The sequence below is a fragment of the Onychomys torridus genome, chromosome 19, assembly GCF_903995425.1.
Source record: "Onychomys torridus chromosome 19, mOncTor1.1, whole genome shotgun sequence".
NCBI lineage: Eukaryota > Metazoa > Chordata > Mammalia > Rodentia > Cricetidae > Onychomys > Onychomys torridus.
Genome location: NC_050461.1, coordinates 28,127,263 through 28,140,609, shown reverse-complemented (window position 1 = coordinate 28,140,609; position 13,347 = coordinate 28,127,263). Strand labels below are relative to the sequence as shown.

Sequence of the window (13,347 nt, the reverse complement as noted above, 5' to 3'; positions counted from 1 at the left end):
TAAATCACTAAGATAAAAACTATCACTAGGCCTGCACTTCAGATAGAGGTTGCTGCAACCTTTAGCTCTTTTTTTATTATTTCTGAATAACCTGAGAAAAGTCAAATCACATCTTATAAATTAAATGTGAATATTCAATTATACCTCAGAGTACCTAGCATGGATTACAACAGTAAAGTTTTTTATTCCCCGGATATAAAGATGGTTTCCTTCATTATTAACTGCTTACACGTACTGAAAAGTTTTGATGAAAATATTTAAGTTATTAGATAAAGATGATCTTTTTGCAACATAGTTGTACAGCTAAACTATAATAATTTTGTAAACTGTTTGAAATTTAAAAGAATATATGACTTAGTCATAAAATTGCTGACTTATAAACTATTGGAGTACCATTAATTCTTATTTTTCTGTTTACAAAAATACCACAGTTAAGTCTATAATTTAAAATAGGCAGTCTCTCTCCCCACAAATCTACTAATAAAAGTAAAATTATTATTTCACAATTAAATATTTACTTTAATAAATTATCTTAAAATTTAGTCAATTCTGCCTTGTGTTACTGATGTTATTATATTTATTTTTATTTTTTAGAAAACTTGATCAACATAATTAAACTGAACTGGAAAGCATTTGTTTTAGGAAACACAACCATTAGACACTGGGATTCCAATCACTTTGACATCATGGATGGGTTTTTAACATTTGCTGAGATAGTTTTATCTGGAAGAAATAATAAGAAGCTGTTATCAAAGAGACACACAATACACAAAGAGGGAACATGGGTCATGAATGCCAGTAAATATCATGCAAATTCTCTCCCAAATGACTCTTACATACAGAATTGGTCAGACTTGAGAGGAAATCCATAATGTCTGTACATCTAAATATTTCTATACTTGTAAAGTGTACTGGGCTGGGAGTCACAAGATAACACAAATGGACAGTATTTCTGAACTGAAAGCTGTACAAATACTGACAATATTTTGGCTGATAAGATATGTTATAGGACAATCTCAGTTGCCACCTGTTAGTTTTTATCAGTAAATCCCGGTGTGGAATAATGATTGTTATGTGTAGGTAGATGGTTTGGACAATACCATTCAGCTACAGTGAACACGGAGGTGAACCCTTCAAATATGCCGCTGACAGCCTTCTAGTCCCATCATGCCCAGCACAGCCCTGAGTAGCCATTACTTAGGGAGGACTCACCTTCATTTGTTCCTTCACAGTCTTTGCTTTCTAATTTCCTTCTTTCTTTTTTTCTGACACCTTTAGTGATTAAAGGTTCTTTAGTGTGGTGATATTTTATTTGTGCCGAAATGTGATAATTTATTTGTATGTTAATAAATAAAGCTTGCCCAGAGATCAGACGTTATAGTCAGCCATAAACAGAAGTCATGTGGTGGTTGCACATGCCCTTAATCTGATCACATGGCAGGCAGAGTCTCTGTGTGTTCAAGATCATAACCAAGCATGGTGACACACGCCTTTAATACCAGTACCAACCTGGAGGTCTGTATAGATAGGCAGTGACAAGGAAGTGATGTGACTGGACTTAGAGCCAATGAGAAGGCAGAACAGCAAGGCAATAAAGGTGCAGGTTAGACAGGAAGAAGCTCTCTTGGGAAGCTGTGGCACGGTGGTGAGCTAAGGTTAGTTGGCAGCTATTGCTCTGATATCTACGGCTTATATCTCTGTATTGGGCTCTGTGTTTCTTATTTAATAAGACTGTTTAGAAATTTGTCTACAGTTCAGTTCTGTGCCTGTCTAGACTCACTCTTTGAACTCTAGAAATGCATGATCATTAAAGCACATTAAACCAGTTTCTCATTTCTTTTTAGTGTCTCTCTAGGGAACCTAACGTACTAGGCAGATCAATGAGTTGTTTTTATTGTTCTCAATTAAAATATAGATTTTACTTCCTTAAAAAGTTCTTTAATATGTACTTCAGAGGACTGGAAATAATAGGGACATTTAGTAACTTCAAATTCTAACAGGATAATTGAGACTGGGACTCTGAACTGCTTAAATCAGTTATCAGTTCTCCATGTCATCCACTATTTTAAGTGCTTAACACAGTTTAATTGTGTAATTCACACACAGCTCTGCAAGAGGGCTAAGTTGGTGAACTGTGTGGTGTTTTGGTAACCTGCTCAAAGTTTTGCATCTTGAAGTAGGGTTAGCAGGAAGCCAAGGAATTTTGGCTCTAGATATGACATAAAAATGCCATCTTTTCAGAAACTTCACTTTCCACCTTACAGGGTTATTCTTGAAACAACAAAGCATGGTGCTCAGGTTTATTCTGACAACCTGCTTCCACTAAACAGTAGTTTGCCCTCTCCTTCTGTCAACAGTGAATTCTGAAAAGAAGTATGGTTGAAGAGGATGGTAAAGAGTTGACCAGTGTGGATAGCAGGGACTTCAGTTCTACAGATGACTTAGGAATGGCAGAATTTTTTCCAAAGTCTTTCACTTGGAATATAATCTAATAGATGACCATGAACTTCTTGGTTAAGGTCTTAGAGTTTGCCCTGCTTGACTAAATTCTCACATTAGAAAGCTACAGTTGACATATTTCCCTTAAGAATATTTACAGTTTTTATTATTGTATTACCACAGCAACTGGAAAGAGCCGAGGACATGTACTACAGCAAGAGATTTATTAAGTATCAAATTTGCCTTTAATAGGTCTCTTCAAATAGGAATTTCTTTCATTTGAATTTAATTAGGGGTAGGATTGAGCTCAGTGGTACAGCATGTTCAAGGCCCTGGGTTTCATTTGCAGCTTTAGAAATAAAAACAAAAGAAATAAAATGGCATTTTTTATAAATATTCAATATGAAAATTACTAATCTATTTTCAAGGCGATGTACACTATAGTAGTATTTTGTTGTTGTTGTTTTTTCAGGACCTATTCATTGAGACATGTCTACACTTTGGGAATGTGCCATATTAGCAATGAGATATAGTATTCTCATATGATGGGGGAATGTCTTTTTGTATGTTGTGAAAATATGTTGCTCTGATTGGTTGATAAATAAAGCTGTTTGGCCAATGGTGAGGCAGAATAGGGTTAGGCAGGACATTTTATCTAGAGAGGAGGAAGTTGAAAGACAGAACAGAAAGAACGCTGCCAGCCACCACCATGTGAAGCAAGATGTAAAGATACCAGTAAACCATGAGCTACATGGTGAAGTATAGATTTATAGAATGGGTTAATTTAAAATTTTAAGATCTAGCTATCAAGAAGCCTGAGCCAATAGGCCATATAGATTTTAATTAATATAAGCCTCTGTGTGTTTACTTGGGTCTGAGTGGCATCAGACTGGGCAGGACACAGGAAAACTTCAGCTACACTCATAAAGTCAAGAAAAAACTCAAACAAGCTGCATATTGTATCTTTCTTTCTAAAATTTCTGCTCCAATAGATTATTTCTCTAGGTGAAAAAAATGAGAAAAATTGATAGAAATAATATGACACTTACATTATACTTTTTCAAAATCTACATTATTTATGTAAGATAATAGAGTAACTATCATCCATAGTTCAATACTCATTTATGATATAACGATGCTGTGGGATAAGTTTAATAAGGCATCTATAACATAAAGGTACATTATAATAAATAATTATCAAGGCTATAGATTTGTACAAAGTAGGTCTGTTCTGAGGAATGAATTTAGAAATTTCATTTGGATTTGATCTCTTAAGTTATAAATCAAATCTGTAGCCCAAATAGCAAAATCCATGGAAATGGTCATAATTTTAAATACTTCACATATCAAAACTTACATTCCCTCTTGAGAAATCCACAAATGTATCTTTCTGATGTCAAAAGTGTATCTGTAGAAGTGGAAGGGAAGCTCTGTAGTAGGGTCAAAGTGGTACTCACTTATTTGATGGAATATTGAGTGGACAGGCGCAGGGTTGACAGTCTTCAGAGGTTCCTCGAGTGGGATCACCATAGAAACCAGGAAGACATTCATTGCAATATGGGCCACCTGTGTGATCCTTACAGTTCTGAGAAAGAAGTACACATCACTTCATTACTTTGGTTTCAAGCACAATCAAGTTACCCAAAATAGTTCTCCAAAGTTATTAGTGTGTTCCTGTCTGGGGGAGTGATTTCCCATATTAAATGTTCAATTTTATGGTACACAAAAAAAGTAGCACTGGAAGTTAATTTAACACATACTTAATATTTAGCTTACAACTTCACACTAGTTTCAGTGTAGCATACCTAAAGAAAATGACCGAAATTCACTAAGAAAATTTTCAATATGAAAATTTTATTTACCATTTTTATTTTCATAAGGCAATCTCTCTCTCTCTCTCTCTCTCTCTCTCTCTCTCTCTCTCTCTCTCTTCCTAAGTGTGTGTGTGTGTGTGTGTGTGTGTGTGTATTTAGGAGTAAAGCCCCAATGGCATTTAAAACGCTGGTTTAATAGGAACTGTATCTCCTTATGTAAATCCCTTGGAACTTACTCTCTTAGCTCAGAACTTAGTGGACTTGGATGGATTGAACAATGCATTCCCATATTATTTCAGGAGGAGACTATTTGGCCCATAATTAAATGTTAAAAAAATATAATTTAAACATACAACAGAATATAATGAAACTGCAAGGTATGTAACTCTTGCCTTTAGAAATTAAACAAACAAACAAACAAAAAACAGAAGCTACATGCTCTTACCATTTGTTTTGGGAAACATGTCTTCTTCAAAAACAAAAATAGTAATTTATTTCTTGAGCCCTTCTTATGAACTAGATTATTTTCCTTGGGTTGGGCTGCATTTGTAGAAGACACCAAGTCTGAGATTCAGGTGAACAATGCAGCTGCTAAGTACAGAATTATCTCTGAAGCTTCCAAGGGTTCAACATGATTAGTCTCCCATGATAAAATGAGGGTGTTTACTTCCCATGGAAAAGTACTCATTACTACTGAAGTATATTTCAGTGTAATAAGGATAAACAATAATTTTTCTGCATACTGAAAGAGTTCATAGAACCCAAGGATATGCAGTCTTTATTTTATGATCTGTGAGAGAAATAGCTAAAATATAAATTAATTTTAAACTGAGAGTATAAAGTTATTAACCTGTGTGGCCACTGGAATAGACTGAGTTAATGAAATTCTGAATATTATTTATTTTGATGTTTTAAAATCAGAGTGATTTCAATTACATTTACTAAATGGACTCAACAGAAGCATAGGCATTAATAAGTAAAGATACAATCCTGAGAACAACTTATTAAAATTCCTTGGAGAGGTCAAACTTGTTTGTTGAAAAATATCCAAAATATAATTTATTAATTTATCTTTGAACTTCCCATTCAACTCTGTGAAGGAAAGGACCTGAAGCCCATTAACCGAGGAGAAGGGTAGGGTTTTCTTTCACAATAACTAGTATATTTAAAAATGGACTTTATTTAAAATTCTTTCTCTATTTGTTTAGCAAATATTTTTAAAGAAAGAACAAATGTTACTCTCTCTGTTAACAATACCTAAGGATTATAAGATACCTAAGGAAAATGGGTCCATTTGCAGAAAATGGGTTTTCCTTCAGTTGGGTCTTCCTGCCTTTTCTTTTCACTTTCAAATCCCCCATAAGGCACCCCTTATTTTCTTAAACCTAAGAAATTGATTATTGTTTGAAAAAATTATTTTCCTATATCAAGTTGACATGATGAAAATTTAATCTATAAAATATTTGGTTTTTTTTAAAGGATCATTCAACTGATTACACAGTATCTAGACCAAAATTAGAATTGCTGAAATTCAACTGAAAATCTTAGATAATTTGCATCTCTTCAACTACACATTTAAAACAAAAACAAGTGCACTGTGTTCCTTATACTGTCTATTTTTACATTTCCTTAAATGGAAAGAAGAGTAATCTTGAAACTCAAGTATGTTGGTAATCAAAATTGAGACACCACCTGTCAAGCAACACAATGGAAATCAACAGTGGAAACGATAGACTGTCTACTCTGATGAACAGAGTCTTTTCACAGGTAGTTTGCTATAAACTCGACTTTAACCATTGCTTGCAATTCAGATCATGAAAATACTGAGACCAACACAGGCTTCCTATGTGGCTTGAACTACTCTCTGGGTTTTCTCCAGTGCACTTGAATTAAGATGACCTTGTCATACAGATCTACTCTAAAACAGAAGCCTGTAATTTCTTCTGAACCCCAAGCTGCTCATTTATATTCAGTTTTCAAAGGTAAGCTACACTAAAACACCCTTTAAAAAAATAAATTCCATGCTGCGCATGGTGGTGTACTCCTTTAATCCCAGCACTTGGGAGGCAAAGGCAGGTGGATCTCTTTGAGTTCAAGGCTAGCCTGGTCTACAAAGCAAGTTCCAGGACAGTCAGGGCTACACAGAGGAATCCTGTCTCAAAAAACCCAAAAACAAACAAACAAACAACAACAAAAAAAACCCCAATAAATAAATAAATTTCTTGGTATGTTTGCTACTAGTGAAAAAATTCCCCCTGAAAAATCAAAAGGAGATAAAATAAAAACTTGACTGATTGATAAGAATTCCTTTCATACACAATATTCTAATATTGTTGTCTGTGTAGATTATGTCAGAACTAAGAGATTCAGAATGGGATTGACCACAGAGTTATCAGTACCAATACAGAGAAGTGACACTTGACCATCTCCAGAAAAGTCTGCAGGATCATTTGCTCCCTCGGGAAACCTAGGAAGAAGAGACTGAGTCTGGCTACTAAGAATCCACGGTTTCCCTAAGATCCTTCCGTCATTGGAAGGTTGGCTTCTGTCTCTTTGGCCATCAAACTGTCAGTAACCCTGCCTACCAATTCTCACCATTCTTATCCTCCCCACTCTGCTGAAAGAAGCTATTTTGTTCTGAAACAAACGGTTCCTATTTGACAATGTATCATCTCACCAAATGCATCAACTTCAGGATTTGATTTAATCCTAATGAACTAACTTCATAGAATACCTTAGGAGACATTATGAAGTTGGTATTGTGGCATATTTATTTTGTCCTTTCAGGGTAAGTAAAGCAAATTAATGTTAGTTTGGAATTGAATATATTCTGCTGCATGCTAATAAAGTGTTTAAAGGTAGTTCAATATTTCCCCCAGAGTCACTTTAAAAGACTGTAGTATAATTAAAATGGAAATCACTCAGTCTTTTTATTTGCAAAATCGTCATTTGAAAAATCTACTGATCCACAAATTAGGGCTACCATGCTTTATGCTGCTCTGCAATTGAACAAAAATCTTATGCAGAGAAAACAGAAAGTGCACCAATAAACTGAAATGCCAAATTATATTGGAACAAAAGCCCTGATTTTTCACTTTGGATTTCCCCTAGTAGCATTTAAGTAGAGGAGAAAGCAGAGAAATCAGCAAGAGGAATACAACATAAGAATTACAGACAACAGAGTCTGCCTTAAATTCTGCAGAGAGATGAGAATATGATATCCTCCAAAGCTGGCACCATCTCAAATTGTGTTTTGTGAGACTAATGGCACGAGAGGTGTTCTTTCAAGTTTCATGCCATGGCAGACAATATAAAGCTAACATGCCCTCGAGTGTCTGTTAAGAAGAACTCTCCAGGCCTCCAGCTACTTAGCAGCCCAGACAGTGCTCTGCGCTTGTATATCTCCAGTTTTTGTGGTTAAAAGTCCAGAGCCAATTGTAGAAGGAACAATCTTACTGAAGATGCATTATATATATTTAATATGTTCAAATCTATGCACAACACTTTAATTGATCTCAATGTTCAAAATTTTAAATAAAAATACATAATATACCCTTATTTTCCATGTGAAAGGAACCTCTAACATATAAAAAAGTGAATTATTTTTATTGTAATGGTTGTATGTTTTTCATATTATGGGGATATAAATCATTTTATGTTTTAGAATAGTCTACTTTTGGTAGATTTATAGGAGAGAGAGAAACCATATATATTCATAGTGGATGTGTATCCTAGTCATTAGTTATACTTATAATGATTTATTTGATCCTAATTCAGATTTTAGATGAATATGAAAATGCACTTCCTCATAGTCTCTAGGCAGATCACATATGTGTACCACGAATCTTAAAAGGTCTTATTAATAAAAACTAACCCAAAGCCAGGTATTGGGGTGAACACTGAAAGATCAGAGAGACAACCAGCCACAGCTACCTCTCCTTGACAATTCCACAGCCGATCCTGTTTCCTCAAACTGGAAGCCTCTGAGTCCTCATCCAAATGGATCTCAGCTGAACTGCTGCTCAGAAGCATAAAAGCTTAACCAGACTCTAGTTCCTGGTTTTCATGCCTTTTATATCTTTCTGCTTCCTGCCATCACTTCCTGGGATTAAAGCTGTGTGCCACCATGCCTGGCTGTTTCCAGTGTGGCTTTGAACTCATAGAATGCTAGGATTAAAGGTGTCAGTGCCACCATTTTCTGGCCTCTATGTCTGTCTAGTGGCTGTTCTGTTCTCTGACCCCAGATAAGTTTATTTTGGTGCACAATATATTGGGGAACACAATATCACCACACAAATGAAAGAGTATTCTTTGCTTCCAATGCAGTTCTGGATAAAGATGTTTGACACATCATTTGCTGACTCACTTGTTGAAGGTTGCAAAGGTAGCAACAGAATTCCAGGGTTTGTTGTACAGATTTCAACTACGTCAATCAGCATCCTCAAGAGAGTAGCACTTACCAGACACTCTCCTGTGATGTCATCACAAGATTCTGCATGACCAAAGCACTGACATGGTTCACAGGTGCCACCAAAAATAGTGCCATTAACTCTTCGGTACCTAGGCCAACAGGACTGAAAAAAAAAAAAAAAGATAAGGTTTCAGTGTCACTCTTCAGTATTTAAAGAAAAAGGAAAGTCGTTCCCTTTTTCCTGATAATAGAAAATAACCCAGGTAGCAAACTCAGCAAATGTGCTTGTCAAAAGAAGCAAAGCCATTATTGAAACATTACTACTGTGCTATTACTCCTGACACTGGGGCTTCGTACTGACCTTACTGTTATTGGCAGGTATGAGATTAGAGGAAGCATTAGCTTGGTGTCTCTTCTGAAATGGTAAAATAAAGCAGAGATATAAAGAATTGAAATGTGACAGTCTCAAAGCAAAAAGCACAGACAAGAAAACAGAAGGAAAGGTGCCAAGAAAGGCAGTGGGCAGGGCAGGAGTCTACAGAGTCATAGGCTAACAGAGCACACAGTGTCGTCACAGATTGATTCTCTGCATGGACACCCTTCCCCACAAACTGACTGCCCCGACCACCTTCACTTTCAGAGAATCTTTGGAATCACTGGGAAGGCACACCCAATGTTTCCCCTCTTTCATTTCAAAACATACCCAGTCGCTGGCACACACTCATAACTCATATATTTTATCTTAAATTTCCTCTGTCCTTCATGCTTTCTCAAGTTTGTGTAAAATAGGTTATGATTTATTTAGCATGTATTGCCTTGCTAGTTCATGTATGTTATTTGATTGTAAGCATGCTCATATTCACCACTGATATTTTAAAATGTGGAATAAAATTATTTAAAAACAGAAAACCAATGTGAGGTATTTGCATGGCAGATTACCTGCAGGTCAGAACTTCACATCTACTGTCATCATTCATTACATTTCCTTCTTTGTGGACTTCCACAGATGAGATGAGATGTTAAAAACAATGTGCAAACATTGCTGCCCTCTGGAAGTTTATGATACCCTCAGGTTGCAATCGCATCTTGTGAGTTATTTACTACGTTTCTGGATGGTTAAATGTGTCATCATAAGTCAAAGAAAAGGTCCTTTTTCTAGTTGGAAATGGAACCCAGAGAGAATCACTGAAGTAATAAACTACATAGAACCATGCTGTGTAATGTGGGAAGTGATGCTTTTGCTTCAAGATGTGAAGAAACTTCCATTTGAACAACAATAACAAACATTAGGTATGTGAAAAATACATATATTTCTTATCTGAGAAGAAAATAAAATTCACTTCCTCTTAATTTGAGCAGTGCAGAGATAATGGTTTAATTTCATGTCTCCTTCTAGTATGTTTTCCCCCATTTCAATACAAGTGATTCCTTCTCTAACATATATTTTTCAAAACCAGTAAGCCTCCACAATCCAAATGGAGGTAAAATGTTGCTGCAGGCCTCAGGAAAATATAATGGAATCCAGCTACTATGACAAAAGCTACTACTTGGAAAAGTTAAGGACTTTTCTGAAGGTCAAGCCACAGCTTAAGATGTCTTGGTGATATTTTTAGCTTTTGTGTACATATTAGCTGATTCCTACAATGATTATCTTGTATGCTATGTGTGCTTCCAAGAACTCCTAGCAGTGTATTTATCTAAAATACCTATCAAGCATCCAAGGCCAATCGATCTCCTGATCTAAGGTAACACCCTTATGGAAACTGCCTTATGGCCAGTGGGCTCTGATGCTTCAAAAGACCATCTGCCATTCACAGTGTGCCTTCTGTCTTCTGCTTACAGATCAAGATGTGGGCTCTGAGTTGTTCCTGCCATCCTGCCTCTGCTCTTCCATCATGGCCTCTACCCCTCTGGAGATGTTAGCACAATTAAATGCTTTCTTCCATAATTTATCTTGATATTGGTGTTTTATTTTTCACAGCAATAGAAAAGTAACTGACACACTTTTTCCTTAGCCATGGAATTTATATTAATATCCATGGAAAAGTGAAAGCCATTATACTTATCTTTTTACTTATAAGCTAAGAAGCACCATGGTTTATATTCACACCTTTGTACCCATTCCCCATGCAAAATAATAGAAATGGGAAGAACAAAGTATTCTAATGGAATATTATTTCACTCATATTCTAGAACCAAGTTTATGGGTGTTTTTTTTCTGTTTTTATTTGGTTTTGTTTTCCGAGATAGGGTTTCTCTTTGTAGCTTGGAACCTATCCTGGAACTCATTCTGTAGCCCAGGCTGGCCTTGATCTCACAGAGATCTCTGCCTCCCACCAAGTGCTGGGATTAAAGGCATGAGCCACCACCTCCTGGCCAAGTTTATGTTTTTACAACATTCTGCCTCTCAGTTTTTTATGGAATAGTTACCACCCCTGTGAAAACATTGCCTATTATCTCCAGGAAAAAATGATCACAAAAGGCAACACAGCAAAATCACCCTCACAAAGCTGACTAAATGGAAATTTTGGAAATGTGATGATGGCATAGGGTTGAAAAGAAGAAAACATTTGAGGGAGAGAGGAATCAACTGGGTCACATGATGGTGACGGTGGGTAAGATGAAATGTAGTCACAGGATTTCACTTGGCTACCTTGAATTTGACAGCAAGAGCAAAAGCAGTGTTGCTTGAGTAGACATAAGAATAGAATGAACTGTGAAAGACCACTGAGGAGGAAGTGGCATTTAGTTTACTGAAAACAGAACAAAAAGTATTATATACCTGCTCTCATCCATTCTCAACACCTCTACTTATTTCAGCTACTTAAAATTGTGTTTATTATTTATTTGTTTATTTATTTATTTACTTTATGTGTATGCTCTGCTTGTATGTCTGTACATCATCTGTGTGTCTGGTGACTGAGGAGGCTAGAAGAGAATTGGATGTTACAGGTTGTTGTGAGCCACCGTGTAGGTGCTGAGAATAGAGCCCGAGTCCTCTGGAAGTACAGCCAGTGATTTTAACGGTTGATCTGTCTCTTAAACTTCAGTGATGCTTCTAGGGACCACATCTGAAATTCTTAGAACCTTATTCTTTATGTCCTCTCCATCATCACTTGTTAACGTCTCCATGATGCTTCCCAGACATCTCCCTCCACTGAGCAGCTCAACCCTGAGAATGATTATCACCATTACCTTATCTAACACTCACTGCCCCTGTAATTATAGAGTGCTGTGCTTCAATTTTCCAGTGGTACTTGTTCTATCTGAACAGATTGCTAGATCTTTAAGGACAGAGATCATGCTGTATACTTATTACTAATTCATACAGATGAATTTATAAAATTTACTAAATATATAATTTATCAAAAATATTTCTAAAGGATAAAAGAAAGAAAGCATATAATTGAACAAGCCCACTATTATGATTTTACATTCAATGGGCATTTAGTATAAAAGTTGATGGGGAGAACTGAGAATAAAGTGGAATATATTAAAATCAAGAATAGAATGAGGGCATTTATTATTCCAACTGAAATAGGAGTTTAAAGCTTCAAAGAGCCCTGCCTGGTTTGAAATCAAAACTGGAAGAGTTGTAATAAAGGAATATTTTATCAAGTACAGCATGTGTTTTATATGTAAGATCAAATTCGAGTTGACATAACTAATTCATATCCATGATTATTTTTCTCTTATCTCTATAAATTTTGGAAAAGCAAGTACTTCAATGAATTACATTTAGTTTCATTTCTAGACGAGCAAATCTCTACCAAATTTAAAGAAAACACATTAGTCATGAACATGACTTTAAGCTCTGTGTAGCCTCTGGAAGCATGTATTACATTAAAGAACACAAGAGCCAGCAAAGTTACGCCTAGGGTGTTTCTCCAAAAGGCAGAAGTAGTGTTGTGAAGTGGAACATCTCAGAGCACTCAAATCATTCTTTCAAGGTACCATCTTAAAGAAACTTAAGCTCTTATTTATCTATGAGCCATTCCTTCCACCAGGAAAGTACACACACACACACACACACACACACACACACACACACACACACACACACACACAAACATACACACACACACACACACACACACACACACACAGACACACACACAGAGACACTTACACACACAGAGAGACACATACACACACAGAGACACATACACACACACAGAGACACACACAGACACAAACACACACACACACACACACACACACACACACACACACACACACACACACACACGCAAACATACACAGACACACACACACAGACACATACACACACACAGAGACACATACACACACACAGACATACACAGAGACACATACACACACAGACACATACAGACACACACGCACACACAGAGACACACACACACACACACACACACACACACACACACACACACACACACACATACAGAGATAGAGAGAGAGAGAGAGCCAGATTTCAAGTAAATCAAGTTTCAAACTACCTAAAAGAAAATACCTCGAATTAATCTTCTAAAAATCATTTTAAAATGATACGTGAACTTATTAAGAACCATTGATCTTTAAAAACAATTACAAATATGGAAAAATGAGACAACAATAAAAGTGTCAAGTCTCAGGTGCTCAAGAGTTGCAGAGTTTTCAGGAGTCGTTGGTTTCTCCCACATAATCTGCCCTTGAAGTTTT

The 13,347-nt window shown here is 36.2% G+C and overlaps 1 protein-coding gene across 1 annotated transcript in view; it reads right to left on the bottom strand.

Annotated features, from left to right (window-relative positions):
• Lama2 (laminin subunit alpha 2) overlaps nucleotides 1-13,347 on the bottom strand; it is a 577,324-nt gene that overhangs the window by 224,605 nt on the left and 339,372 nt on the right. The window contains 2 exon segments of the mRNA XM_036168737.1: nucleotides 3,897-4,024; nucleotides 8,714-8,827. Coding sequence (XP_036024630.1) covers nucleotides 3,897-4,024; nucleotides 8,714-8,827 — 242 coding nt within the window.